Source organism: Rasamsonia byssochlamydoides (genome assembly GCF_041956645.1).
Source record: "Rasamsonia byssochlamydoides strain NRRL 3658 unplaced genomic scaffold VTN77scaffold_40, whole genome shotgun sequence".
NCBI lineage: Eukaryota > Fungi > Ascomycota > Eurotiomycetes > Eurotiales > Trichocomaceae > Rasamsonia > Rasamsonia byssochlamydoides.
The window spans coordinates 185,846-210,157 of record NW_027192423.1 but is presented as its reverse complement, the minus strand read 5'-3'; the positions used below and the strand labels follow the sequence as shown (position 1 = coordinate 210,157).

Below are 24,312 nucleotides of genomic sequence, written 5' to 3'. Positions count from 1 at the left end.
TGCCAAAGACAACCTTCTCAGCAACACCAATTGCACATACAGTGCAAGAAATCTTCTACCTTCAACTGCGTCGCGACAGCCTCCTGTGGTCACCATGAGTGGATTACGCGGCTTCGCCCCGGCTGCCGTCGCTATCGGAGTGGGTATTCTAACCGGTGAGTACTATCTAGCAAGCTTTTGGATCGACAATGGTTTCTCGGAGATCTGACGCTCCGATACAGGTTACTATACCTTTCAGCCTGCATTTCAACAATTATATGCTGAAAGGAGAACAAAATCCCAGTCAGTTCTCTCGCTTGTCCTTTGTTCTCGTTCCTGGCATCGCTCCTGTCTTGCGCTCTGTCACAACTCTGGCTGAAACCCGAATATCGCATACTGACGTATTGATGGCAATACTCATAGAGAAGACGCACAACCATCTACTGAGAACAAGAAGAGCGAATTGCCACCAAACACAAAACCGTATACCTCTGCCTGGAACGCTCCTCCGCCTCTTCCGCCGCCCGTCGCGGCAGAGACACCTGAAGATGCTGCGCAACCGGCTTCTCAGCGCACTTCGTGGGTGCAATATCTCTGGTCGTTTGGCAGCTCGGCCGGCACCAAACCAGCGTCTGCCGGTGAGGACAGGCATCTAGTCCAGAACGAGGCGCAGCATAGCAATGAGGCGCAAGGGAAAAGCACCAAATCTTACAAATAGAGAGCTAGACGTTACGAGTCTATATCCAGCATCTTCAATACGGATGCGGGGTTTTCCCCAAACACAAGGGACTTGGCTCGATATCACGCCCTCCCGGAATTGAATTCCGAGTGTCGAGGGAAGAAGACATTCGCTAGAATAGCCTGCAATTAATGTTGGGCCAACGATACGCAGTCGTTCATGAAACAAGACTGGGAAGATATCCTCACTATGCCAACCGACCAGGTCCAGGTCTATAGGTCTATAGGGAGGTCGTCGTTCCTAGAGACCTAGTGCCCTGACTGACTCATTCAAAACAATACATATCATGTGTTGGCGAAGAAAACAAAAGCATAACAGCCAGCTGCTGTGGCTATCTGTCCACACTCGTTTCTTTTGCTGCCATGCCAGGGGGGTCTTTGGCAGAAGAGACCATGCTCCCTCTGGTCGCACAACAGGACGTTGTAAGAAACCTAATTGCTCTCTCACTCCGAACGGTCTATCTGACTGCTCATGATTGACGATATGATGAAGTTTGGCTTGCTATGTCTGTATATTGTGTATGTATAACTAGATATATATAAATGTAGACTATGTATGTTTTATATTTTGTATCGTCGATTGTCAATGTTTGCAAAACCCATTAAATAGTTAATCTGGAATAATAGCAATTAAGAGAATACAAATAGAGGTACAGTACCTACTAGGTATTCCAATAAAGTAATACACGCAGAGAATCGAACATTAAACGGAATTGCATGTTGACAAATCCCGGCTCAATCAGTCAAATCTGTAGTGAAATATCATGAGTAGTAAATAGCGCTGTAAAAAGCCATATGTAGACACATAGTACAATACAGTTCATTAAAAAAAATACAAAATATCCTCTATTATTTTACTCCCTTGTCCCTTTTCTTTTTTTTTTCGCACCCAGTGAGATTTCCGTATGAGAATCAAACAATCAAACTCAAACTCAAACTCAAACTCCGTACCTGTATTAATAACAAAAGCCTTTTGCTTCCTTTCCTTTCCTTTCCTTTCCATCCCAGTAAAAAAAGTATGAGAACATTTTCCCTACGCCCCTGCACCTTTTTTTTTCCATAAAATCGGCACAGGGGAACAAGTAAGAGGGTGAGTCTTTCCCGTTAGGTTGTCTTCCTGGGAAATTTGCTCAAACCTCCTCGACGAGTTTGCGGCTACCATTATTATTATTACTTGGCGCCTCTCCAAAGACCCGGGCAGCCGGCGTCCCGATTAATTCCTCTGGCACCGCGACTTTGCACGAGTCGCGACTGCTCACCCAGCGGATCATCGTCGGGTTCGGCTTCTGGGGTTCCTGGGGAACGTCCGGCGTCGCTTCAGCCTGCTCAGCGGCAGGCACGCGACCACGCCGCTTGGGGGCTTGCTTTTTCAGCAGTCTGTTGATTGTATCCATCTGTTGTGGAGAAGAGAGACTGTTAGTTTTCATGTTGCTAAAGATAAGGAGAGTTTCTAGAAGGTAGATCGGACGGGTTTCTAGAAAATAAACAGGCCAATTTCGCAGAATAAAAGGATGTCATACCTTTTCCTCCTCATTCCGCTTCTCGCTCAGGTTCTTTCTTCGCCGGGCCATCTCCGCACGCCGCATGGCATATTCCTCCGCAGTCAGATGCTTCTTAACTTGCGGTTCTATAATTCCGTTAGATGTCCGTAAATAAAGACCTATGGTTGCAAGATTTTGCTGTACTTACCCATTGGTAGCTGCAAGTAATCAGAGCCCAGCGAACCTCGTTGCCGCTTGGTTAGCCTGCTGAGGTCTGGAGTGCTTCCCCGGCTTCCGGTAGCCGGTGTTGCTTCATCGCTGTCGTTTTCGTCCTCTTCATCTTCCTCGTCTTCATCATCTTCTTCGTCAAGCTCCTCATCATCCTCACCCCCGCCTTCCCCTGTCTCATCAATGCCGGTTTCATCGGGCTCGCCCTCTGCATCAGAGTCCAGTTCTGACAGTTCCTCATCATCATCGTCGTCTCCCGCGAGCTCCATCTCCTTTGCCTCCACTCCTTTCACGGGTTTGCCCTTTGCTGGCGTGGCAGGTTTGTTCTGCCTCTTGGACGTCGGTGGTTGAGGGGAAGTATCGTCCATGTCGACGTCACCATCCGCATCCATGTTGTCGTCTTCTTCACCCGGAGCATCTTCAGAGTCGCCCACCTCTTCGTCCTCCTCCAGGTCGTCGTCATCGCTCGTGTTCACCTCGACGAGCTTTTTCTTGTTCCTGCTGCTGCGAGGACCTGTGACAATGGGGTTCTCGCTAAAAACATTGACCGACCGTCGGCCGGACGAGGTCGTACCACGGCCGCTGCTGTTGGTGACCTCGCGCAACTTGCTCGAAGGCATCTTCACAGTCAAGTGGATGGACCTCCTTGATTCCTTTGGTGAATTTGATGAGGACCGTGAGACGGTCACTGAGGCCGAAGCTGTGACTCCCCGCGTGAGTCTGCTGGACCTTGACACCATGTTAGCAACCGGTTGGTTGGACTTTGTCGCACGAGAACGGAGAGAACGATCAGTGGACATGATGACTGAAAGAAAGGGAAAGGCAGAGGACTGGAATGCAAGATGCTGATAGTAGAGATGACAAGCATGTGAAAAGATATCACAAGAGAGGGGAAAAGAGATGAGGTCTAGAATGATCGCTGCAGCAGAGGCGGGGTCTAGGGTTGGGATAAATAAGAAGAAAAAGGAAGTAGAGTTGATCGATGCGCAATCAGGTGGCTTTGATGTTGTGCGGAGGGGTAGTCAAATGCATCCCAAGGTCAAATGGGGCCTGACTAAAGGGGAGAGGGGATGTGTGATAGGTATGATATGGGTATATCCAGGTCTGACGACATGGAATCACAGGCTATGCTGCCTTTGCCTCACTCGTCAGCCCCATCCGCAACCATTGCTGGCGCAGGTAGGGGATTCGAGGCGGCTAGCCTTCACCAGTGGTGACCTTTTAATTACAGGCAGAATTGAAAGAAGTTGCCGGCAAAGCTCAGAGCAAATGTTTTCTCCTCCCCTGCTGCTTTAACATTTTGTTTCTTCACTTTTTGCCATGGCTTTTCTTTCAGCTGGAAGCTGTTGGGGACAAAAGAACCTGGGCCTCTGAACAGAGCCCGACTGGACCGTGGAAGGGATCCATGTGGTGATGCAAAACCAGGGCAGGGCAAGGCACGGGAGCAGTTGCAGGACGTACCTGAAAGACGTGCTGGGAGCGACGGCGTCTGGGTGTCAGGCTGCCAATCGTCGCTGCTTTCGTTGTCGTCCAGGGAGTCGTGGTGGTCGTACGAGGAGTGCTCCGAGGGCGTTGGCTGTGGCTCCGGCGGCAACGTGGAGAGAGGTCCGCGTTGGCGGAGACGCCGCACAGGCCCCGCCATGCCTAAAGTCTTATCTAAGCAGGATAACAGAATAACAGGATCAACAGGATAAAACAATTTGATTCAGAGCTGACAACAGGTTATTACTGAGGTCTACTCTAATGATAAGCAGGGCAAGAAGGGAAGGTGTAGAGATACCACTCTCTGGAAAGAATCAGGTTGGTGATAGATATGAGATGGATAGGATCAAGAAGACAAACGCAATCACAAGACAAAGACGGAGCGCCATCCTGGCCTGTCTGGCAACCAGGGCCATGATAGGGCTATCTCAGGCTTGACAGCTACATACAAAGACGGTCCTCCATGGATGTATCTATACCGTCGTCACACCTGATTTTCTATGCCGGAGCAGGACCGGTACCTGATGATCGACTTCCGCTTTGGTAGCAACGCCGGGCCGAGGTTGCTCGTTGCTCACGTGTGGAGTACTCTATCACAGCTCCGCAATCTTCTTACTTTCTCAATAACACAACAATAATAATACCTTGTTGAATTTGAATTCATATAAGCTGAAACCAGCCGGACAAGATGGCTGGTCCCGACTCGCGAGATCCTGCCATTCCGGAATGGCAGCGCAAGTCCTGCGATCCGAAGGCTGCAGAGCAGTCGAGCTCCGACAAAGCGACCGGCGCAGACGACTCGTCCAGATCCGCTCTGCTAGACCAAGCAGCCAAGTTCCTCCAGGATGAATCGATCCGGGACGCTCCCACCGATCGCAAAATCGCGTTTCTCGAATCGAAAGGGCTGCGGAACGACGAGATCCAGAAGCTCCTCGGCGTCAGTCGCAACCTGGCCGCTACGAGCAAAGCCAGACCAGAAACCAAGGAAGAACCCAGTTCAAAACCTGCTGAATCGACGGCAGAGTCTTTATCACGTCAAGAATCTCGAGACCTTTCGCCTCCATCGCAATCCACATCGTCTCCTCCTAAGACATCATCATCATCGTCGACGACATCATCCCGTNGATGTCCCTCCCATCATCACCTATCCTGAATTCCTCATCCAGCCGAGCAAACCGCCTCTGATTACACTCCGGAGTGTTCTCTACGCCCTCTACGGCGCTGCAGGTCTGGGCGCGAGTATCTATGGTGCCAGCGAATTCCTGGTCAAGCCCATGCTCAAGAGCCTAGCCAGTGCCCGACACGAACTGGCCGAAACGGCACAGAAGAACCTCCAGAAGCTGAACGAGAAACTGGAACAGAACGTCTCCAAGATCCCACCATATCCATCGAAACATGCTGCAGCTAAGAGCGGTTCCGACGCAGGGGAAGACTCCACGCAGGATGCAGACTCCATCACGTCGGACCCAACAGAGGTGTTTCACCGTGACATCGCCACGCAGACAACTCCCGACCTGGCGCGGGGCGCCAACCGAGATTCATATTTTGGTTTTGGTCCAAGGGACGAGGACGAAGGGAAAAACGACCCGACGAAAGCAGTCACCGGCCATCTCAAACGGCTGGAGATCCTCACCTCGCACCTGCGCGAATTCGTTGAGGACGAGAAGCAGGGCAAAGTCGGCGACGATGCCGTGCGCGAGCGTCTCAATGAGTTGCACACGTACCTCGACAGCCTCACCTACCTCAACAACCCTGTCTACAACATCTATGGCGGTGGAGACTACGCCCGCAGTGGCGGCAGCAGCCGTGCAGGCGGAGGAGGCGGTGTTCGCCCGGGCGAAGAAGACGCCATTTCCACCTTCAAGGCCGAGATCAGAAGCGTCAAGGGGGCGCTCCTGAGCGCGCGGAATTTCCCCTCGGGGCGGACGGCCGTTGCCAGCGTAGGTCGATAAGATAGGAACATGACGATCTTAGTATGCATGTCCTATTCCTTGTTTTTCTTCACGTCTTCAGCATATCCCTCTGTATTTATTTGTTTGGCGTCAATGGGAAGGGAAAGCTCCTAAATTACAGACAGATCTTTTATCCACTGGGTCTGTTCTATGCATGCGTGCGTCCATCTACCTATCATCCATCATGTAACTACCTAGATTCCCAATCCCAAGTAGGTATTTTCAATATGACTCCTGCAAAAGAAGGAAAGTATATTTTATGTTACCAGCTTTGATATTGCCATTGTTATTGCCATTGATAGTATACTATACTATAGTTATAGTTATTTTTTCTTTGCAATTCATTTCCTCTCTCTGCAAGCATACCGCCATAGACGATAAATAAGATAAATATAAGATGATATAACACGAATGGAATGGAAGGGGCAGACACAACACAACAACTAATTTTAATAAACTAGCTATAAAATAAATAAATCCAACACAGCACAGCGCAGCATCTACATCTATCTAACTAATTCATCAGTCAAGGGGTTGCGCGGCTCATGCTGATGAGTCGTTTGACGCCAACCTGGGAAGAAAAAATGGGTCGTCAGCACGAGTTTTTTTTTTCAAGGAATATGTGTCGACTGGCTACTCACCATCCAGTTACCACACTCGTCAGTGCGGTTGGTCAGAATGTCTAGGTGGATGTTCTTGGCCGTCTCGTAATCCCGTGCTTGGATGGCCTTGGCCAGCTCGACCATGTCCGCGACGGTGTTGGGCTTCAGCAGATCCTCGTTGTTGAGATGGTCGAAGAGGATGTTCAGCCTCCTCTCCGCATCGTCAACTTGCGCCTTGAAGGACGATGGCGCACGCGCCTTGACTCGCTGCATGTCGGCCGACAGAATCTCATAGATGGGCATCGCGTGCGCGGGGATGTGGGAACGGTCACCGGGGGCTGCAGACCATAAGAGTTAGCTAGTCAATTGGAAGCTGACAAGGGAGAAGAGTAAACTCACGATATTTAGAAGGAGCCGGGGCAGGCTTCTTTTGCGATTGCGCCGTGCCAGGACGAGAGCCCTGGGAAGGAGGGCCCTGTGGTGGACCCTGTGGCGGGCCCTGTTGGGATCCTGGCGGCGGTGGTGTCTGGCTATACGGAGATGGTGACTGCTGGTACTGTTGCGGTGCGTACGGTTGACCTGCGCTTGCCTGAGGTGGCGGTGCCACAGGAGGGCGGTTTTGGAGCTGAGGCGAGGAGGCAGGATTAGGCGCATATCGGTTCGATGGAGGAGGGCCAGCGGGGGGTGCATTGTAAGGAGAAGGACCGCGTGGGATCGGCGGAGGCACGGCCATTCCGGGAACGGTGGGAGAAGACTGAGTCGTAGGCGCATACGGATTGACGGGTGCTGAAGCGTTTGACGAGATCGAGGAAGATCGCGGCGGAGGCCCGCCTGACGGCGGAGACGTGACCCGTGGCGGCGGCGCAGGGCCCTTTGGTGGTGGTGGAACAGGTGACTTCTGGCCGCCCACGGGAGAAGGACCAACCGGCGGAGGCGTTGGGCCAGTCGACTGCGGCTGGTTAGGGAAGGGAGAACTGATGACGCCAGCGCTGCTCGGAGTTCCTCTTCGTGAAGAGGACTTCGGGGCCCCGAAGCCCTCAGGCAGGTCATTCCATGCAGGAAGGTTGGTGGCGGTGGTGTAGGTCGTTACGGGGGTCGCTGGAGATTGATTAAAAGCGCGCGGTGGAGGGGGCACCGAAGGTCCAGGCGGCGGAGCACCGAAAGACTGCGGAGGAGGACCAACCGGAGGCTTCATCGGCTGAGGAGGCTGATATCCAGCCTGGGGATAGCCACCGGAGGCGAACGGGGCATAGGGGTTGGAGGTTTGGACGGGTTGTGTAGGTGCAGCTGCAGCTGCTCCCGGAGGAGCGTAAGGGTTCTGCGCAGGAGCCGGGCTTCCTGAGAAAGTCGGTTGAGGTGGCTGGTAGATATTGGGCTGCGACAAGGGTTGAGCGGCCGTTCTTGCAGCAGGCAGCTGAGACGTCTTGGGGGCAGCATCCTTTCTCGTAGCCAGTTTGATGCGATTTCTGGCCACGTCCGCCTCGGGATGCTTCTCAGGCACAAGGCTGAGATATCGCTCTGCGACATCCAGACGACCATGCGTGGCAGCGACATCAGCATATTCCACATATTTGTCGTAGAGGACGCCGAGCTTCCAGTCCCCATCCTTCTGCAGCTCCGTGTCCTGGTAGTTAGTGACCTGGCGGAAAATAGTCACCTTTTCGATGAAGCCCTGCAAGGCGCGGACGTGAACGGAGAAGCTAGAGTCATCGGTGGCTCGATCGATGCCCTCCTTCTCGTGCTCTCCAAGCTCCTCAAGCCAGATGCTAACCACTTTCTCCAACTTGGATCCCGCCAAATAACAGAACGAGGCATCCTTGCGAGCAGCTTTGTCGTCACTGCCACGGAACTGCTCTTCCAAGCGGTCACCAAGAGCTTCACAGAGATCCGGGAATTCCTTCTCATCGGCAAACGTGCAGAGAGCTGCCATGACCTCCTTCCAGTTTGCGAGGTCGGCGTTATGCACAACATCCCACAAATTCTTTCCCACAATGGACGCGAGCAGGCGCATATAGTTGGGGCCCCCGCTCTGCTTGGAAAAATACGCTTCCTGGACTCTCTCGACGCATTTCTGGCCTCCACAGATTGCGATCATGAAAGCGTCTGACAGCCGATCTTCTTGAAGGGCTACGTCGAGAGCCTGCTCAAACCGTCCCAGGAGAAGAGCCCTCGTGATTCTCTTGTCTGCCTCAGACTCAGCACCGGTATATATCTGGAACGGATTGTTGGTTCGAGCGCCTTTGGATGCAGCGAGGTCAGACAAAAAGCTGTCTGCCTCTGCATTCGTGCCGAATATCGAAGTCAGCCGTTTGTGCTTCTTGGCTCCCGACCCGCGGGACTCAGTTTCAGACACTCCATTCGTTTCCTCCTTGTTCAGCTCCAGCTTGGCCAATCCATCGGCTGCCTCGTCGGCTTCATCGGAGAAGCCCAGATATTCCGCGAGACCCTTACGAGGATTCTCGGAGAGCAGGGTCTCGATCACCTTCCAGTCCGACTTTTCCTCGTCCGTCTGGGCACTGCTGATCCGCGATTCACAGATGCTGCGAAGATTGCCTTCCTTGAGGGCGTTCTCGAAGCTCTCCGTAGCACTACCGACAGAAGCATCCACCTCGAAGGAAGTGATTCTGACTTTCGAGGAACGTTTCGCACGGTCCGCTAATCCAACAGAGACGACCCTGCCCCCAAAACCAAAAGATGTTGCAACCGGTCGCTCCAGCCACTTTGGCGCCTTTGGCAAGGAAAACGTGGCCACTTGAGGCTGAGTCTGTGCCCTGGCGAAGAAGTCTTCGCCATCCAAAGCCTGGTTCTGGATGGCCACCTTTTGAGCAGCCTCAGTGCTGGTATTCTGGATTGTCTGGATGGCAATCTTCCCATCGAAGGAGGCGGAAGCAAAGAAATTGGGGTTCTGAGGGTTCCACCGCGTCTGGAATGTCCAGTTTGTGACAATTGGGAACTCTCCGTAGTTTTCACCCGTCTGGGGATTCCAACAAATGGTGCGATTGTCCTTTCCCGAAGAAAGGAGCAGATCAGGATCGTGCGTACACCAAGACAGTGACAGAACACCGGATTCATGGCCTCTGAGAACCTACTAAAGGTCAGCGGCAACCTGCTGGAGGGTTTTCTCTTCGCAGGTGACTTACTCTTTCGGGTGCATGGGAATTTCGAAGGTCCCACACAAGAATCAGGGGATCGGACTCGAGCGGTATCGACGTCACAAGTTTCGTTGGCTATTTCCAATTAGTCTAATTCCTGACCGTACATACTTTTCAAGATCCTACCTTATCGGGGTCCCACGCTACGGCGCTAACAGGTTTTCGATTCAGGTTGTTCAATGTCAAGCTCTCCTTCTTGGTCTTGACGTCCCACACGGTCACGAAGCCTGCGCTGCTACCGGTGACCAAGATATGCGCCACCTTTTTGTTCCAGTCCAAACAATCGATATCGTCTGCTCGTGCGGCGGTATTTCCGAGACGGAATGGGTTGGCAGTGTTGTTCAGATCAGTTATGAAGAGCTAGAATAGTTCATCAGCAAACCTGTTGGTATGTCCAAGTCTCAGGAGTGGACAACACACCTCTCCTTTCGCCCCTCCGGTAGCCAGGAGATTCGAGTGTCGGGGGTTGAATTGGAGAGCCTTGATAGCACCAGAGTGCTTGGATATTCGCGATATCAAGGGGTCACTTCCAATCATCAGTAAAGGTATACCCAGTAATCGCCAAAGCCACGGACCTTGCTCCATCAATGAGTTTGTCGGCATCCCAGAGATCCAAAGAGCCATTTTCCAGAGCACCCGCGATCACCCCTCGTTTGTTTTCGTCATATTCAGCCCAGGCGATGTCGTTGAACCTGCCAATCTATCATCAGACGGCTGCCATAAATTATACTGCAGGAAATATAGTACACACCCTGAATCAGTGGGAATCTTGGCTATAGGCTGCAACTCCGCACCCTGCCCTTGGCGATCCAAACCCAGATCCCACAGCTCGAGATTGGTCTCATTTGAAAAATCAAAATCCACCGCACCTGCACGCGTTCCGGTAACGATCAGGGGCGCCGCGGTCCCGGGCGACCAGGCGAAGGTGGCCGTCCGGGGAATTTCCCTAAGACGCACCATGGCGATGGCGGAGATCGGAAGGATAGAGAAGGGAGCGCGAAGGGTTTAATGTAAGAGTAAACAATGGTTCATCAGAATTGATATCAATAGATCCAAGGGGCCGGATCACGGAATGAGGAGCCCCTACGAAGGGCCACAAAGCTCGAACGATGCTTGAGCAACAACAACACCACCTGGATGTATCCAAGTGGCCTTCTGGCTGGATCTTGGCTCGGGCCACTCTGGGGGGAAGCTGAGCCTGCCAGCCTGCCTTAGGCTAGCGCCTCCTGGCCTGCACGTGATATCGACGGCGGAGGCCTGAGCCCGAGCGCAACGACCGGGAAAGATTAAAGATTGGAACAAATTATTAGATCCACGACTGAACCCCGCTAACGCGCAACCATACGAGCTTCGTTCTTGTTGTCCGCGAGCTTTGAGCTCGTCGCGGAAAAAGGAATTGGCTGGTCAGCTCGATTTGCGCCTCCAGCACCATGACTGAAGCAGCCCGCCTCAAAAGCACCATCTACGTGGGCGGGCTCGATCAAGCCGTCACGGAGCAGACGCTCATGGAGGCCTTTCTCCCGTTCGGGGAGATTGTCGACATCACCCTCCCGAAGCCTGAACTGCCTTCATCGACCGACAACCATCGAGGTTTCGGTTATGTCGAGTTCGAACTTCCCCAGGATGCAAAGGAAGCCATCGACAATATGGATCAGAGTGAGCTCTACGGGCGAATAATCAAGGTCGCCGCTGCCAAGCCGCAGAAGGACAGCAACGAAGGATTGGGAAGCAAGACGGCAATATGGGAGCAGGTGAGTGGAGAAAATGCCTTCCAGGCTCCGAGGACCAAGCAGTCTGCTTACTACGAATGGTGCACATACAGGAAGGCTACTTGGCAAAATACGCTGTTAGCGAAGAAGATAGGAGAGCTGCTGAGGAAGCTAGAATGGCGGCAAATAACCGACCCGAGGACCCCATGCAGGGGTTGGAAGGGTTGGACGTCGCAGGGCCTAAGCCTGAGTGAACCGACGCTGGATTGGATTTAATTCTACAAGCACAGCGATATGAGATATTGCTCCATTGCTTCTTCAAACACCATCGATTGAGAGCCCTCATATATACACAAGAAGGCGAATCTGAAGCTTTCGATCCAGCAGGGTCCGTCTCAACCGATCAGACTACCACATCCCGCACTTCTCTCCCAACGTTTTCCTTGAACCCCCATCGATGGTGAGAGCATCCATTAGTGCTGACGGTCTTCGGGCCTGTTGCGGTACAGACGCAGGGTCTTGTCGGTCAAGAGCTTCTTGGTGCTGGAATAGATACCCGCGCCCACGGCAATGCTGAGAATCGAGTTAGTCCGGTCAAATGGAACGGACTTGTATCTGCTCTTGCAAAGAACTTACCAAAGCACAATCCCTGTTGTGTACAGCTGTTAGTGAATAGAAACCCTTAAGCGATAAGAGAAGAAATGGACTCACCCAGGGGAATCAACTCTGGGGGAATCTTCTTCAACTGCCGCAGACGTTGCGAAATCGTGTGAGCTAGCAAGACACGTCAGTGGCTGTAATCGGAAGTACCGATTCGCATCGCGGAGGCGTTCATACCCCTCATTTCCTCTTTCTGTAGAAACACGTCAGTGAAAATGGACATCAGACAGAATTCGGTACTACGCCCGGAGGCGACTTACAGGAGACGGGTGCAGCAAAGGCCGCGAGGCCTGCATTCCGAGGACACGAGTGGGATACATGGTCAATTAATTACGCCGGCAGGGAGTGAAAGAGCTCGAGGGCGAGAAGGATTCGATGGTGGCGTGAAGCTTTCGCGGTGGAAGAAGTGGGAGGACTGAATGTCGTAAGGTTGTTCTCGGGAGTGCAAGGAATCCTGCGCCACGAGTGGCTGGCGGGCTGCTCGCTAGGCCGTTCCCGGGTCTGCAGCTCCGCCGGTCATTCCACCCACCCGCCAACGTCCTGTCTTTCTTCCGCCCGCTTCTCTTCATCCCTCTGCTCTGTCACCATCACCCCACGTCCATCTACACCTTCAATTTCTGTTCAATTGGACTATATCGACGTTATTTGCCAAGATGGGGCGAATTCCTGAAGCCGACCCCGATGAGCCTTTGGAGACCAAGCCCTTCAAGTTCGTGACAGGTGAGTGGACTGCAAGCTTGTTGCCCAAGTAGCTTCCAATTGCTAACATTTTGACAGCTGGTACGTACGAGAAATCTTCCGTTCCATTGCGATTCGATGCACTATCGGATTGTCTCGATCCGGCCGCCGGTGGTTCCTATGAACAAGGCTGATCCTTCGTTAACGAACAGGCTACGACGCCCGCTTCCCGAACCAGAACCAGTATGCATGGATAATCCTCGATTCAGGCGATTCCTTGCTGATTGATGTACAGGACCAAGCACTGCTGGCAGAACTACGTCGACTACCACAAGTGCATTCTCGCCAAGGGCGAGGACTTCCGCCCATGCCGTCAGGTATGTCACCTGATCTCGAACAGACTGTGGATTACATGCTTGAAATATATGTAATTGAAGCTAACTGGACTGCCACTAGTTCTTCCTGGCTTACCGCTCTCTGTGCCCCAAGTCCTGGACCGACCGATGGGATGACCAGCGCCGTAAGTACCTCTATATTGATGCTATTAAAGAGACACCCGCTGACCCGCCGTCAGAGGCCGGCAACTTCCCTGCTCGTCTGGAGCCGTAAACGAAGAATTTTTCGTCAATCGGTTACCAGACTCTCCACGACCCAATCTGTATTCTAGCCACAGAGGCGAAGGGTGATATTTTCCGTCCCCATGTCAGGGTTTGGAGGGTATCGAGGGAATGTTGTACATAAAAGTAACGTCATTTCAGGCACTAGAGAATACCATGTCTTGATTACATCTGCGGGAGTAGTAGTCTGCAAACAACTATTCTTTCACGAGTAGAAACCCACACTTTGGTACGGTAGATCATAATCCCGGAAGTAGAAGCGTTCTTCCATATGACAAGAGCTCCATTCACGATCATCCATAGATAGAGCTTGTACCTGGTTGTAATGGTTGTGATTTCATCAATACATCCTAGTCAGAGTTGTAGGCATTTGTTTGTTCTCAGCCAGAAGTCTCTAATTTGGACTGTCTCGATGGACTTGAAAGAGGAATCAGTCTCTATATTATGTTCCTTTAGTACTCTTGTGGCTTTTCCTGTCATGATCAGTTTTTGTCTTTTTCTTTTCCTTTTTTTTAATAAAAAAAAAAGGTCAGCATTCAGCACTGAGGACAGATGAGACGGGAACTCATAGATAGGTATGCCTCGGAAATCCCAGATTCTAGCCGATCCATACAAGCTACAAACCATGGAATGGGACGCCACTCTTGAAGTCATGAAGATATAGCCTATCGGTATGTGTTGGATGCTCTCCGTTCGTCCAAGTCACGTGGCAGCAGGGGTCGCTGCACAGGAATGCTCTTTAAGCCAGCAACAAAGCGTCCTGTAGGAATTTAATTACCACTATCCACGTCGATAAGTGGGCTGATTCGGGATCTTGATGCTCCGTACGGAGAAGTGAACACCGTACATTAGCTACGAGCGTGCTGGCTGCTGAGGCGTGCATATCTACCTAGCCTGTACAGCGTACAGTACAGTAGGGCTAAGAGAACTAGGTTTCCACCGAGGTTGAAATTAATTGAGGGAGCTAGACAGGGCCAGTGCTGCAAGTTGTCGTTATATGTACGGAGTATGTACTCCGTGCAGTACGATTTTCACATGCATTCAAGTGTGGTCACCGTCCTGGAGTATTTGCAATTATTTCTCTGCGTCTAAAGTAAATAATTACCGAGGAGCTGGAGCGGGAGCTGCCCACGGAGTAATATTCTTCAGCCGATCTGCAGAATGTCATCTGCGGAGTTTCTGCATGTCGGCTGCACTCTAGTCCGACTCCCGGCAGTGACATTAACAGGGCAATCAAATCAAATCAACGATACTCCGTACGGACTCCGGAGTATGTATGTATCCTGTACAGTCAGTCACTATCACCATCTCTACTCTGTACACTACCCCAAGATAGTTAGCTATGATACCTATCTGGCCGATAATCTGATTGCTGGACTCGAATCCACTCCCACGCCAGCTGTCATGTCAATCCTTGTCTGCACTTGCTAAGCGAGCCTGTTAGTTACAGTAGTCTTGTCTATTATCCACGGAAATTGATGATTGATACAGTCTGGTCTGGTCTGGTCTGTTGACAACTTGACTGCTGTCCAACCTGTCATTTTATTTCGAAAGCTTGTCTCGGGAATTACCCTTTTGGGAATTTATCTATCTACCAACCTTCCCAAAAATTCCAAATTTTAGTCCCCTTTGCATTGAGAAGGAGTGGAGTAAGAAAAATAAACAATCTTGCAATTCTATTCGTTTGTTTACGCCGAGAAAGATTTGAACTAGGTACGCAGGTCCTAAATTTGGTTTATCTTCTATTGTTTATTCAGGGCAATAGCCAATGATTTCATGAACTCACATTTCCTGAGATTCGGGCATCCCGAGCTAGCATCCTGCATTCCAAATGCTATGTCTGCAGACTAAGTCGACATTGGCAAGGGGAAAGGAAAGAAGTGGGGATGGATAGCCACGAGGTTGAAGCATATATATTCTGTACTGTCTGTCAATACATGTACCTAGAATGCTCGTCATCATGATGAAGTTAAAGGGATAGACACATCGTGATGCCTTTTTCCTTTCTGGTTATCCTTTCTGGTTGAATAATTCATTCCAAAGACATTCTATCCCGAGGAGGGATTCTCTTTTCTTTTCCTGTTTATATATTCCTCCCTCATTATATATCTCCAACCCAGAATGGGGTTTGGGTTTGGACTTGGGTCACAGCTGGCCCCCCTTCTAGCAGTGTCAGGTGCCCTCATTTCTGCGGCAGCAGCAGCATCAGATCTCTGCACAACCCTACAAAATGCCGGCATCACGGTAGAATGGCCGCTGTCCCTAGACTACGACGCCGACCTACTCCACTACTGGTCTGCGGCCTGTTCAGACCTCAAGCCGACATGCATGCTCAGTCCGTCGAGCGCGCAGGAGGTCGCCGACATCGTCCTCGCCCTGCAGGACACCGACGATCTCTTCGCGGTCAAATCGGGCGGGCATATGCCGAACAACGGGTTCGCCAGTATCCAGGGTGGTCTGCTCATCTTGACGAAGAATCTGAATGACGTGATCTATGATAATGAGACGCAGACTGCGGTCGTTGGGCCGGGTCTGACGTGGGAAGAGGCGCAGGAGAAGCTCGACAGCACGGGTCAAGCTCTCGTCGGGGGGAGACTTGGGGGTGTCGGTGTTGGAGGCTATATGCTTGGAGGTGAGTTGACTCTAACAATCTGATAGAGGATGTTGCTGACGACGTATAGGTGGATTGAGCTTTCTCAGTTCGCAGTACGGCTGGGCGGCAAATAACGTCGTCAATTACGAAGTGGTTCTTGCCAATGGGACCATTGTCAATGCCAATGCGAACGAGAACTCGGGTATGTCCAGTCGCCATATAATATCAATATCGCTCATATGATGTGAGCTTCCTCACAATTCCCCACTAACCAAGTCAGATCTCTTCCTTGCTCTGAAAGGTGGTGGGAATAACTTTGGTATTGTGACTGCTTACACTTTGCAAACCCGCCCGCAGAACCACCAGGTGTGTTGATGCATTCATCATTCATCATATATATATGTAGATATATATTCGACCCAGCTAACTTCGTCAGATCTGGGGAGGCAATTACGTCTACACCGCAACCGAGAGCACGACGTCTCAGATCCTGGAAGCAGTCCGGGCCTTCACCGAGCACTATCCTGACGACAAGGCCGCGATCATCGTGACGACAGAGCATACGGCCCTCCTCAACCTGTGGATTATTTTCTTGTTCTATGATGGTCCTACTCCTCCAGCCGGAGTGTTCGACTCGTTCAAAGCGATTGGACCGGATCTGGACACGACCAAGACGTGGGACAAATACTCTGATCTGGTTTGTCTCTGTCCTTTTTTACTTCAGCTAGTAACCGTCCTAACTCAAGATTCAGCTCAAGTATAATGATATATATATCTTGCAGTAAGCCCCTCTACTACTGCTGCTCACTACTACTGATTGCATACGACTGACGTGATGAAGCGGCCAACGATACACCATCACAACCGAAACAACACCTCTTCCGAACAAGACGGTCGGCGCGGAGGTCATGCAGTCCTACTACGACCACTGGTTCAACGTCACCAACACGGTGATCACCGTGCCGAACGTCATCGGCTCATTCGCGATCCAGCCCATGCCACGGAACATTACCAGCAAAGCGAAGAGCTTGGGAGGGGTAAGAGCATCCCACCAGCACTACTGCCTACCACCTAGTATACCAGATTCTTTCACCAGCAATCGCGCTAACCGATCGATTCGCAGGACCTCCTCGACTTCCCCACCGACCAGGACTACCTAATCTTCGAATTCGACTTCTCGTACTCTTTCGCCGCCGACGACGCGACCATCGACGCCGCGACGCAGAACATCTACAGCGGTATGGACGCCATCATTCAGGGGCATATCGCGCAGGGCCTGCTGCCGGACGCGTACCGGCCCTTGTTCATGAACGACGCCTACTTTCGGCAGGATTACTGGGGGCGGCTCCGCACGAGGGAGCAGGCTCTGCAGACGAGGTTGAAGTATGATCCGGAGGGGTTCTTTCAGAAGAGGACGAGTGGGGGGTTTAGACTTAATTGATTGGATTAATGCAGACATGCAGAACCAGGAAGAGAGGAGGGGGAGGAGAGAGAGAGAGGAGAGAGGAGATATCTTCGTTAATTTCTAATCGTATCTTTATTATCATATCATCGAGCAAGTTATTTGTTTGGTTTGGGTAGTCTCCTGGGTTTGGTTCCTTTGAATTGGAGAGATATACATATATATACTATATAGATAGATAGTATACAACTGACCTGTCACAATCATAATCACAATCATGATCATGTCTTTCTTATCCTTGAGCGTAACTACCTCCATATCCTTGGAAGTATATCATGATAATACTTAGCGCCATCACCGGCTCTAGTTTAGCAGAAGCAGAAAAAAATAGAAACAGAGATAATATAGAAGCCAAGTACCTAGGTAGCTAGACATAATTTTGATTTATATATATAGACGTAAAATCGAATTTACGACTGGCGACGTAGGATGATATAATTAAATATACTCCTAGAAAAAGGAAAAGAAGACATGGATGGATTGGATAAATAGATAGATGGACAGATAGATCGATAGATCGATAGATAGATGGTATCAGATCAATCAGATAAGATGAGATCAACCAGATCAGATCAGATCAGATCAGACGAAGGGAACAAAAACCAAACCAAACCAAACAAATAGAAGCAACAATGACAATAAATTAAAAAAAAAGGTTCGAAATACCGACAAAGTATTACCAAAACCCTATCTAACTAATCTATCTATATCACCCATCCATCGGAGGGCCTTTCTTAGTCATAATGATGGGTCGGAAATCTCTATCTATCAATCAATCTATCTATTCTACATACACAGTACTGTCCTGTACATCAGATCAGATGGATAAGGCTGCCTGAACGAGACCCCAAAGATAAGATAGATCTCTTATCTTGGTATAGACTCACTCGTTCGACATGTCCCTAGTAGAGTGTCAGTGTCAGTGTCGTTGCTGTCAGTCAGTAAATCAGTCAGGACTCAGCTGGCAGAAAAGAAACTGGTGACGGTGATGCTGAGTGGAGGCACGATGGAGAGATAAAAAAAAGAATCGCTGCCGAAAAAAAAAGTACAAGGCCGAATTATGTCCGTTCCAAAATATCAACATGATAGATACCCAACCAGTCTACCTATCTATGACGCAAGATGCAAGATTAGCCCGCTTAGATGACATCAGGCTCGTCCTGAGAATTTTGTACTGTACAGATGGAAGAAGTATTTTTCTGTGGCAGCAATTATAACCCCTTGATCAGGCGGTAGAGTTTCTTGTGTTCTTCCAGGAACAGGAACGTCGCGATCGTGTGCGGACCCAGCCGGATGAAGCTGGGCACCCAGCCTCGGAACACCCAGCTGACGCCCTCTTTGCGGCAGACATCTCGCAGCAGAGACATGACGCCGTCGTGGCTCTCGGCCGGGGAGGCGCTCATGATGCGCGTCTTGATCACGTCCACGGGACTGCACACTGTCGTCGCCACGAAGCCGGCCAGGAACGAAGCCGTAAAATGCGTCGTCAGGTTGTCCGACATACCGACCGTGTCGATGCAGAGCCGTTTGAAGGTGTCATAGGACGCCAGCTGTGAGGCCGTCATCAGCACCGCGCGGGTGGAATTGGGCCATACGCCGCGGAACAGACTCCCCGGGCCCTCTTCGCGGATCATCCGAACCAGCCCGTGAAACGCGTTCTTGTAGTTCCGTCGCTTCTCCAGAGGGAGGGCAGCGTCAGACTGCATGCGGACGTTGAGCACATCGGCCGGGTTCCCCGCCAGGCCGCCGAGAAAACCGGAGAAGCAGGCCATGCCAATGAGGGTGGGAAGACCGGGAGGGGATGACGAAGAGGTGAAATACGACTTGAGCTCCTCGTAGACACCGAATCGGGTCGTGGAATAGGTCATTTGTCGGAGGATCGACGCGGAGAGCTGGGAATAACTCCGTTAGCAACAGATCGGATGCAACGCCTGCAATTGTTCCAAACATACCCCGCTGTACAGACCAAGGAAGCCATCATTCTTGAAGACATAAGCAAAAGTGCCCAGCATGGTCTTGGGCGCTCCGGGGGCGCGAGTTTGTAAGCGGACCTACTCGCGCAAGTCGTCTGTCAGTCAGTCACGCGCAGAAGAAAACATGAAGCAAGATGGACGGCATTTTTACCTTCACTAAAGAAAATTGTTATCAGTACGCCATATTTCACCACATATCAAGGCTATCATGCACTTACCAAGGTCCAATGGGTGCGTGACTGATGCCGCAAAGCAGGACGCCGATCCGCCGAACCAGAACGGATAATGGATCTTGGCCGGCGCAGAGGCTGGCGATCGCCTGGGCCGTTGCGCAGGCGACTCCTCCATCGTCACGTTGCCTGCTGCCATTGTGCCCAGCAAGCAGAACGCATTCCGGACTGAGAAGCGAGGAGAGAGGGGAGAGGGGAGACGAAGAGGAGAGAGAGGCTTGTAAGGCTGGAGCGGTTTCGGACTTTTCAGCGAGCGGACCAAACGGGCTGCGTGCTTATTATTAGTGCATTAATATTAATAACGCGCTGAAGATTTCGGCCCGCGTTGGCCCGGATCAAGACCCACGGCGCGCTGATAAGGTAGGTAACTTTAGGCAATTCACTTTATACCTATTCAACTGGATTGTATTGGTGGAATTTGCTGTCAATCTTACCTAGGTACCTCGGCCTGACTGATGATAGGATTCTATCACTCAGTCGGTAGAATGCAGAGCCTGACCCTCATCTGCCAATAGGAAGGTTATCGTTTCACGACCAGGTTACAAACTTCAGCATATCTAGGGTCTCATCGAGAATTGGAGCTTCAAGTAGAGTGAACGACATCAGGACGCATCATTTTGGTGTATGAGGGAACAATATTCTTGGTTTTCGTGTTCAGTTCTCCTGTGGAGGACTCTGTACGAAGGAGCTCTAAAAATTTTCTTCATACTTTCCCAAAAAGGAAATATGGCAACCACCACTGGCATACTTACAAACCATTGTTACAGGAGATGATGTCGTTTACATTCAGAGACTCGTTATCTTGTACAAACACTAGTATACAGTTTATCGACCTGTCTATATCATCGCAACTCAACACCCGCCTTCTCAACCAACTTCTCCCGCACGCGCTCATGCAACTCGTTCACCTCCTTGTTCGTCAACGTCCGTTCCAGGCTCCGGTAATTGATGCGGTAGCACAGACTCTTTCGGCCGGTCTTCGGATGCGTAAACTCGTCCACCAGTTTCACATCCTCGACGAGGTTGCCGGCCACGTCTCGGACAATCTCCATGATATCGTTCTCGTGGAAAGGCACCACGCCGCCTGCGGCGCTGCCTCCACTTGCAGTTGACGACCGGAGCCAGAAGGCCACATCCTTGTAGCAAGCTGGGTGTTTGGAAAAGGGCTCGAATCGCGTGATCTTCCCGGCGGTGAATTGGGAGAGGAAACGCTCGTCGCGCGACCAGAACAGACGGATGTCTGGGATGTTGAAGAGGAGCATGGCGATCCGCTCGAGCCCCACGCCGAAAGCCCATCCGATCCGGTCAGGCACGTCGGATCTGATGAGGAGATCCTGCTTGATGATACCACACCCCAGGATCTCGAGCCAGTCGCCCTGCCAGAACACCTCCAGCTCCCATGAAGGGCTGGTAAAAGGGAAGTAAGCCTCGACCCAGCGGACTTTGAGAGGCTCTTGCTCCGCATCAGAACCTCGGGAGGCTTTAGCAGCCTCGGTGAAAATCTTCACCACCATCCGTTCCAAAGAGCGCTTGAGGTGTGCAGCGACAGCCTCGACTTCCTCAGCGCTGTGGTGATCCGCCTGGAGAGGATTCCGCTCAGAATGAATGGTCGGGTTGGGATCTTCAACCACAACGTCATGAGAGGGGATGCTCTCCACATCTTTCCATATCATGGCGGCAGTCTCCGAAGCATGCTTCAAAGGATCAACACTGGGACGCTTCCACAACCTGGCGCCTTCCATCTGGTGGAAAACGGGATAGTGACTGCGATCGATGGCATCACGGCGATAGACATCTGCCGTCACTGTATATCCTTCCTCTTCCGGGTGTAGCTTCTCATTGCTGTTTATGCGCCGAAAATACGCAGACTGGTGAGCGCTCGTATGCGTTCTCAGGAGAATTTTTTCGTTGATGTAGTAGGTATCGGTACGATTGCGACCCGGGTGGTCTGGGGGGAAGCCAAGGACATCGAAATTCTGAGCGGTGCTAACGATGGGGTTTTCCTCCACATAATTGCCGAAGACAGGGCCAGGAAACTGGCCTTCGATCAGTTTTCGAGTAATGGCCAGAGGATGATTCTCGTCAAGGTATAATCGACGGCTAACGTGGGAGAGAATGGTATCCGGGGTGTTTGTCCATTGATCGGTTGGGTAAGATTTTCCCTCGACAGTAATTTGGGATCCCGGGCCTGTCGAGAAACGTCGACGACTCCCAGCCGTCGCTCTGGGGGGCTCAATTTTTGCTTCTTGTGACTGCGGGGCTGGCGAAGAGCTCGAGAATCTCAAGCCGACTGCGGCGTGCTGTCGCTGCTGACGCAACAGCGGGAAGCCTCTCCTCCCGCACGTAGAGGAGCCAATTGACCATCTGCCACTGCCAGCACGCAAGGCCCTTCCAGTAGCGATTAACCGCATCTTTCCTGGCCTTTTTCTCCTGTGCAAACGCTGGTCCAGGTGCGCGCGGTAAACTCTGGGTACATACTCCCGTGCCGTGGAAATGTTTCCGAAGTTCTCGGTGCGGGTCAACTGTGTCGCCGAGCAGATATGATCATTGATAAGGCATGAGCTCAGAACAAGTCATGATTTTTGAGTGCTGACCGAGTAAATTGATCATAGAGATAAGTACTACCGAATTGGCCTATTATACTAAGCAATTAATGTCGATGTCTCTGCTTGTATTTGGCTGTCATGTGTATCTAACACCCACGGAGTCCGTACACTTCCATGCTCCCAGGAAAGCAGCCCCCAAAAAAGTCCATTACAAACATTTGACTCTGGCTTCTATTTGCTGCAAAACTTTCATTTCCTTCCGAAGAAAGATCCGTGCATATGCCCTGGAAATACCACACCATTAACCAGTTCCAGTTCCAGTTCCACAATGCCAATGCCAATGCCAAGCCAGTCCAAAGGGCTAAAATAAAATCCCACATAAGCGGAGATGCACCGAATGCTGTATATTATTATGCTGAAGAGAGGGGAGAGAGTTTTCGGTTTCAGGAACGTGTCGCAGAAACCCGGCCACGATGGGAAGAAAAGTCCCGACAAGCGCAGCTTGCTATAATACAGTACATGTGTAGATGATTTCGTAAGGTGGTCGATTGTCCGTCGAGAGGCGCCAATTGCAGGCGGAGGAGGAGCATCGAGTGTCATGCCAAGAAGTCATGATTTTAGTTGTTTCCCTCACCACATAGCATAGGTTCATATGGTACAGATCGAGTCGAAGGTAATTTCATACATGCGGACGAATAGGAATGGAGAGATAGGTGTTCGTCTGAGGAGAGAGGAAAAGAGAATGGAGAGGTTTATGCGTTCTTCACGACACCAACTTTGGCGGCCTATACAAAGACACAGATTAGCTGCAGAACTCACAGGAAAGCAGGATGATAAATGTAAGAACGTACCCTCAAAACTCTCCCATGCAGGATGAATCCCTTGCTCTGGACATGCATGATGTCGCCATCTTCCTTGTCCTCCGCCTTGGCCATGAAAGTAGCTTCATGAAGTTTCGGGTCAAATTTCTGAGGCTTGCCATCCTCAGTGGGTTCACTGGGATCGAACCTCTCCAGGCCGTGCTTCTTCAGCGTACTCATAAGGATGTTTTCGGTCATCTTCAGGCCCTCGTAAAGATCGTGCAGTTCCTTGTTACCCTCCGCCTGGGCAGCACTGATCTTCTCGGCAGGAACGGCGGACAGTGCGCGATCAAAATTGTCAATGGACTCAAGAAGATCGGTAGCAAAACGCTGGATCGCAAAAGTTCGTGCAGCGTCAATGTCCCGCTTCGCGCGGTCTTGGAAATTTCGGAACTCGGCAACAGCGCGCAGGTATTTGTCCTGGTTGAAAATTATGTTAGTTCCAACCAAGGAAAGAAGTCACGTTGGGCCGAAATGAAGCAATTGAGTGCAACATTTATACAAGTGCAACGAATAACAATTGTCAACTGAATCTCATACTTTCAAATCGATAATCTCCTTGTTCTTCGCTTCCAGCTCCTTTTTCAACAGGTCTTCGGCACTTTCGGCAGCTTCGGCAGCTTCGGCAGCTTCGGCAGCAGCAGCCTCTGTTTCACCGTTTCCTTCAGGAGCTGCTGCACCCTCATTTTCGGGTTTCTTCACTTCCTCTTCGGCTTTCTTCTCTTCTTCCTTTTTTGCTTCGTTCTCTGTAGAGTAATAACGAGGCACTGGCCGGAAGGGAGATTGCCTGATGGACCGAGAAAGTTGCTGGAGAGGCGACGTTTGTCTCACCGATAGAGACGGCGAGGATATGGAACGGATGGACAGCGCAGCCTGCACGGCGCGTCGTTGTCTGAGAATTGCTCGTTGAAGCATTGTGGTATCTGGAATTGGACAAATGGAACCAGAAATGGTTGTGAGGGGGTGTCAAGAAGATTTAGTTCGGGCTGTTGACTATTATTGCATCGTTTTCGCATCACAACTTTCTCCGAAAATTACAACTTCTGGAAAAACTAGCGCCGCACTCCCGGTATTACGTAATCCGGTCAACCTGTTCTTTCTCCAGCTCCAGCTGTCACTATCAATCAGTCATAACATCTTGCTCTCAGGATGGATCATTATTGGTTATTGCAAACCAATCAAGTGTTATTCTACCTCATCTGGATGGAGTCCTAGTGATGAGGACATATAAAGCACACTGATGCTCCATGGAACAGAAAAGATGGATTATCAAATGGCTGAGAATTCACTGCTAACAACTGTGTTCTTGCTAACTACCAAGAGGGTTATGTTGAATCACTCAAATGAGTCATTAGTGTCATGTCAAGTCT

General features: G+C 50.9%; 12 protein-coding genes across 12 annotated transcripts; 5 read left to right on the top strand and 7 right to left on the bottom strand.

Annotated features, from left to right (window-relative positions):
- Nucleotides 1-94: 94 nt before the first annotated feature.
- On the top strand, nt 95-697 carry VTN77DRAFT_5651 (uncharacterized protein; the record flags this gene model as incomplete). The annotated part of the gene is made up of 3 exons (XM_069421842.1): nt 95-155; nt 222-282; nt 403-697. The coding sequence occupies 3 exons, from the start codon at nt 95-97 to the stop codon at nt 695-697; spliced, it is 417 nt and encodes a 138-aa protein (XP_069276882.1).
- Nucleotides 698-1,847: 1,150 nt separating this feature from the next.
- VTN77DRAFT_5650 (uncharacterized protein) lies at nt 1,848-3,046 on the bottom strand (the record flags this gene model as incomplete). The annotated part of the gene is made up of 3 exons (XM_069421841.1): nt 1,848-2,111; nt 2,238-2,344; nt 2,407-3,046. 3 exons carry the CDS (start codon nt 3,044-3,046, stop codon nt 1,848-1,850), a joined length of 1,011 nt encoding a protein of 336 aa, XP_069276881.1.
- A 1,707-nt stretch (nt 3,047-4,753) lies between these two features.
- VTN77DRAFT_5649 (uncharacterized protein) lies at nt 4,754-5,860 on the top strand (the record flags this gene model as incomplete). The annotated part of the gene is made up of 1 exon (XM_069421839.1): nt 4,754-5,860. The coding sequence occupies one exon, from the start codon at nt 4,754-4,756 to the stop codon at nt 5,858-5,860; it is 1,107 nt and encodes a 368-aa protein (XP_069276880.1).
- Nucleotides 5,861-6,386: 526 nt separating this feature from the next.
- On the bottom strand, nt 6,387-10,574 carry VTN77DRAFT_5648 (uncharacterized protein; the record flags this gene model as incomplete). The annotated part of the gene is made up of 8 exons (XM_069421838.1): nt 6,387-6,431; nt 6,502-6,800; nt 6,862-9,547; nt 9,603-9,689; nt 9,741-9,974; nt 10,035-10,140; nt 10,190-10,306; nt 10,366-10,574. The coding sequence occupies 8 exons, from the start codon at nt 10,572-10,574 to the stop codon at nt 6,387-6,389; spliced, it is 3,783 nt and encodes a 1,260-aa protein (XP_069276879.1).
- Nucleotides 10,575-11,044: 470 nt separating this feature from the next.
- VTN77DRAFT_5647 (uncharacterized protein) lies at nt 11,045-11,577 on the top strand (the record flags this gene model as incomplete). Its single annotated transcript, XM_069421837.1, has 2 exons — nt 11,045-11,365; nt 11,437-11,577. 2 exons carry the CDS (start codon nt 11,045-11,047, stop codon nt 11,575-11,577), a joined length of 462 nt encoding a protein of 153 aa, XP_069276878.1.
- Nucleotides 11,578-11,796: 219 nt separating this feature from the next.
- Nucleotides 11,797-12,303, bottom strand: VTN77DRAFT_5646 (uncharacterized protein; the record flags this gene model as incomplete). Its single annotated transcript, XM_069421836.1, has 5 exons — nt 11,797-11,896; nt 11,960-11,972; nt 12,035-12,097; nt 12,161-12,176; nt 12,244-12,303. The coding sequence occupies 5 exons, from the start codon at nt 12,301-12,303 to the stop codon at nt 11,797-11,799; spliced, it is 252 nt and encodes an 83-aa protein (XP_069276877.1).
- Nucleotides 12,304-12,636: 333 nt separating this feature from the next.
- On the top strand, nt 12,637-13,270 carry VTN77DRAFT_5645 (uncharacterized protein; the record flags this gene model as incomplete). The annotated part of the gene is made up of 5 exons (XM_069421835.1): nt 12,637-12,703; nt 12,874-12,904; nt 12,957-13,038; nt 13,118-13,181; nt 13,236-13,270. 5 exons carry the CDS (start codon nt 12,637-12,639, stop codon nt 13,268-13,270), a joined length of 279 nt encoding a protein of 92 aa, XP_069276876.1.
- Nucleotides 13,271-15,399: 2,129 nt separating this feature from the next.
- Nucleotides 15,400-17,312, top strand: VTN77DRAFT_5644 (uncharacterized protein; the record flags this gene model as incomplete). The annotated part of the gene is made up of 7 exons (XM_069421834.1): nt 15,400-15,910; nt 15,960-16,073; nt 16,152-16,237; nt 16,308-16,568; nt 16,624-16,652; nt 16,713-16,908; nt 16,995-17,312. The coding sequence occupies 7 exons, from the start codon at nt 15,400-15,402 to the stop codon at nt 17,310-17,312; spliced, it is 1,515 nt and encodes a 504-aa protein (XP_069276875.1).
- Nucleotides 17,313-18,544: 1,232 nt separating this feature from the next.
- On the bottom strand, nt 18,545-19,345 carry VTN77DRAFT_5643 (uncharacterized protein; the record flags this gene model as incomplete). The annotated part of the gene is made up of 2 exons (XM_069421833.1): nt 18,545-19,225; nt 19,286-19,345. The coding sequence occupies 2 exons, from the start codon at nt 19,343-19,345 to the stop codon at nt 18,545-18,547; spliced, it is 741 nt and encodes a 246-aa protein (XP_069276874.1).
- Nucleotides 19,346-19,412: 67 nt separating this feature from the next.
- On the bottom strand, nt 19,413-19,675 carry VTN77DRAFT_5642 (uncharacterized protein; the record flags this gene model as incomplete). Its single annotated transcript, XM_069421832.1, has 2 exons — nt 19,413-19,462; nt 19,525-19,675. The coding sequence occupies 2 exons, from the start codon at nt 19,673-19,675 to the stop codon at nt 19,413-19,415; spliced, it is 201 nt and encodes a 66-aa protein (XP_069276873.1).
- A 703-nt stretch (nt 19,676-20,378) lies between these two features.
- On the bottom strand, nt 20,379-21,947 carry VTN77DRAFT_5641 (uncharacterized protein; the record flags this gene model as incomplete). Its single annotated transcript, XM_069421831.1, has 1 exon — nt 20,379-21,947. The coding sequence occupies one exon, from the start codon at nt 21,945-21,947 to the stop codon at nt 20,379-20,381; it is 1,569 nt and encodes a 522-aa protein (XP_069276872.1).
- An 887-nt stretch (nt 21,948-22,834) lies between these two features.
- On the bottom strand, nt 22,835-23,857 carry VTN77DRAFT_5640 (uncharacterized protein; the record flags this gene model as incomplete). Its single annotated transcript, XM_069421830.1, has 3 exons — nt 22,835-22,867; nt 22,934-23,362; nt 23,483-23,857. 3 exons carry the CDS (start codon nt 23,855-23,857, stop codon nt 22,835-22,837), a joined length of 837 nt encoding a protein of 278 aa, XP_069276871.1.
- Nucleotides 23,858-24,312: the final 455 nt, after the last annotated feature.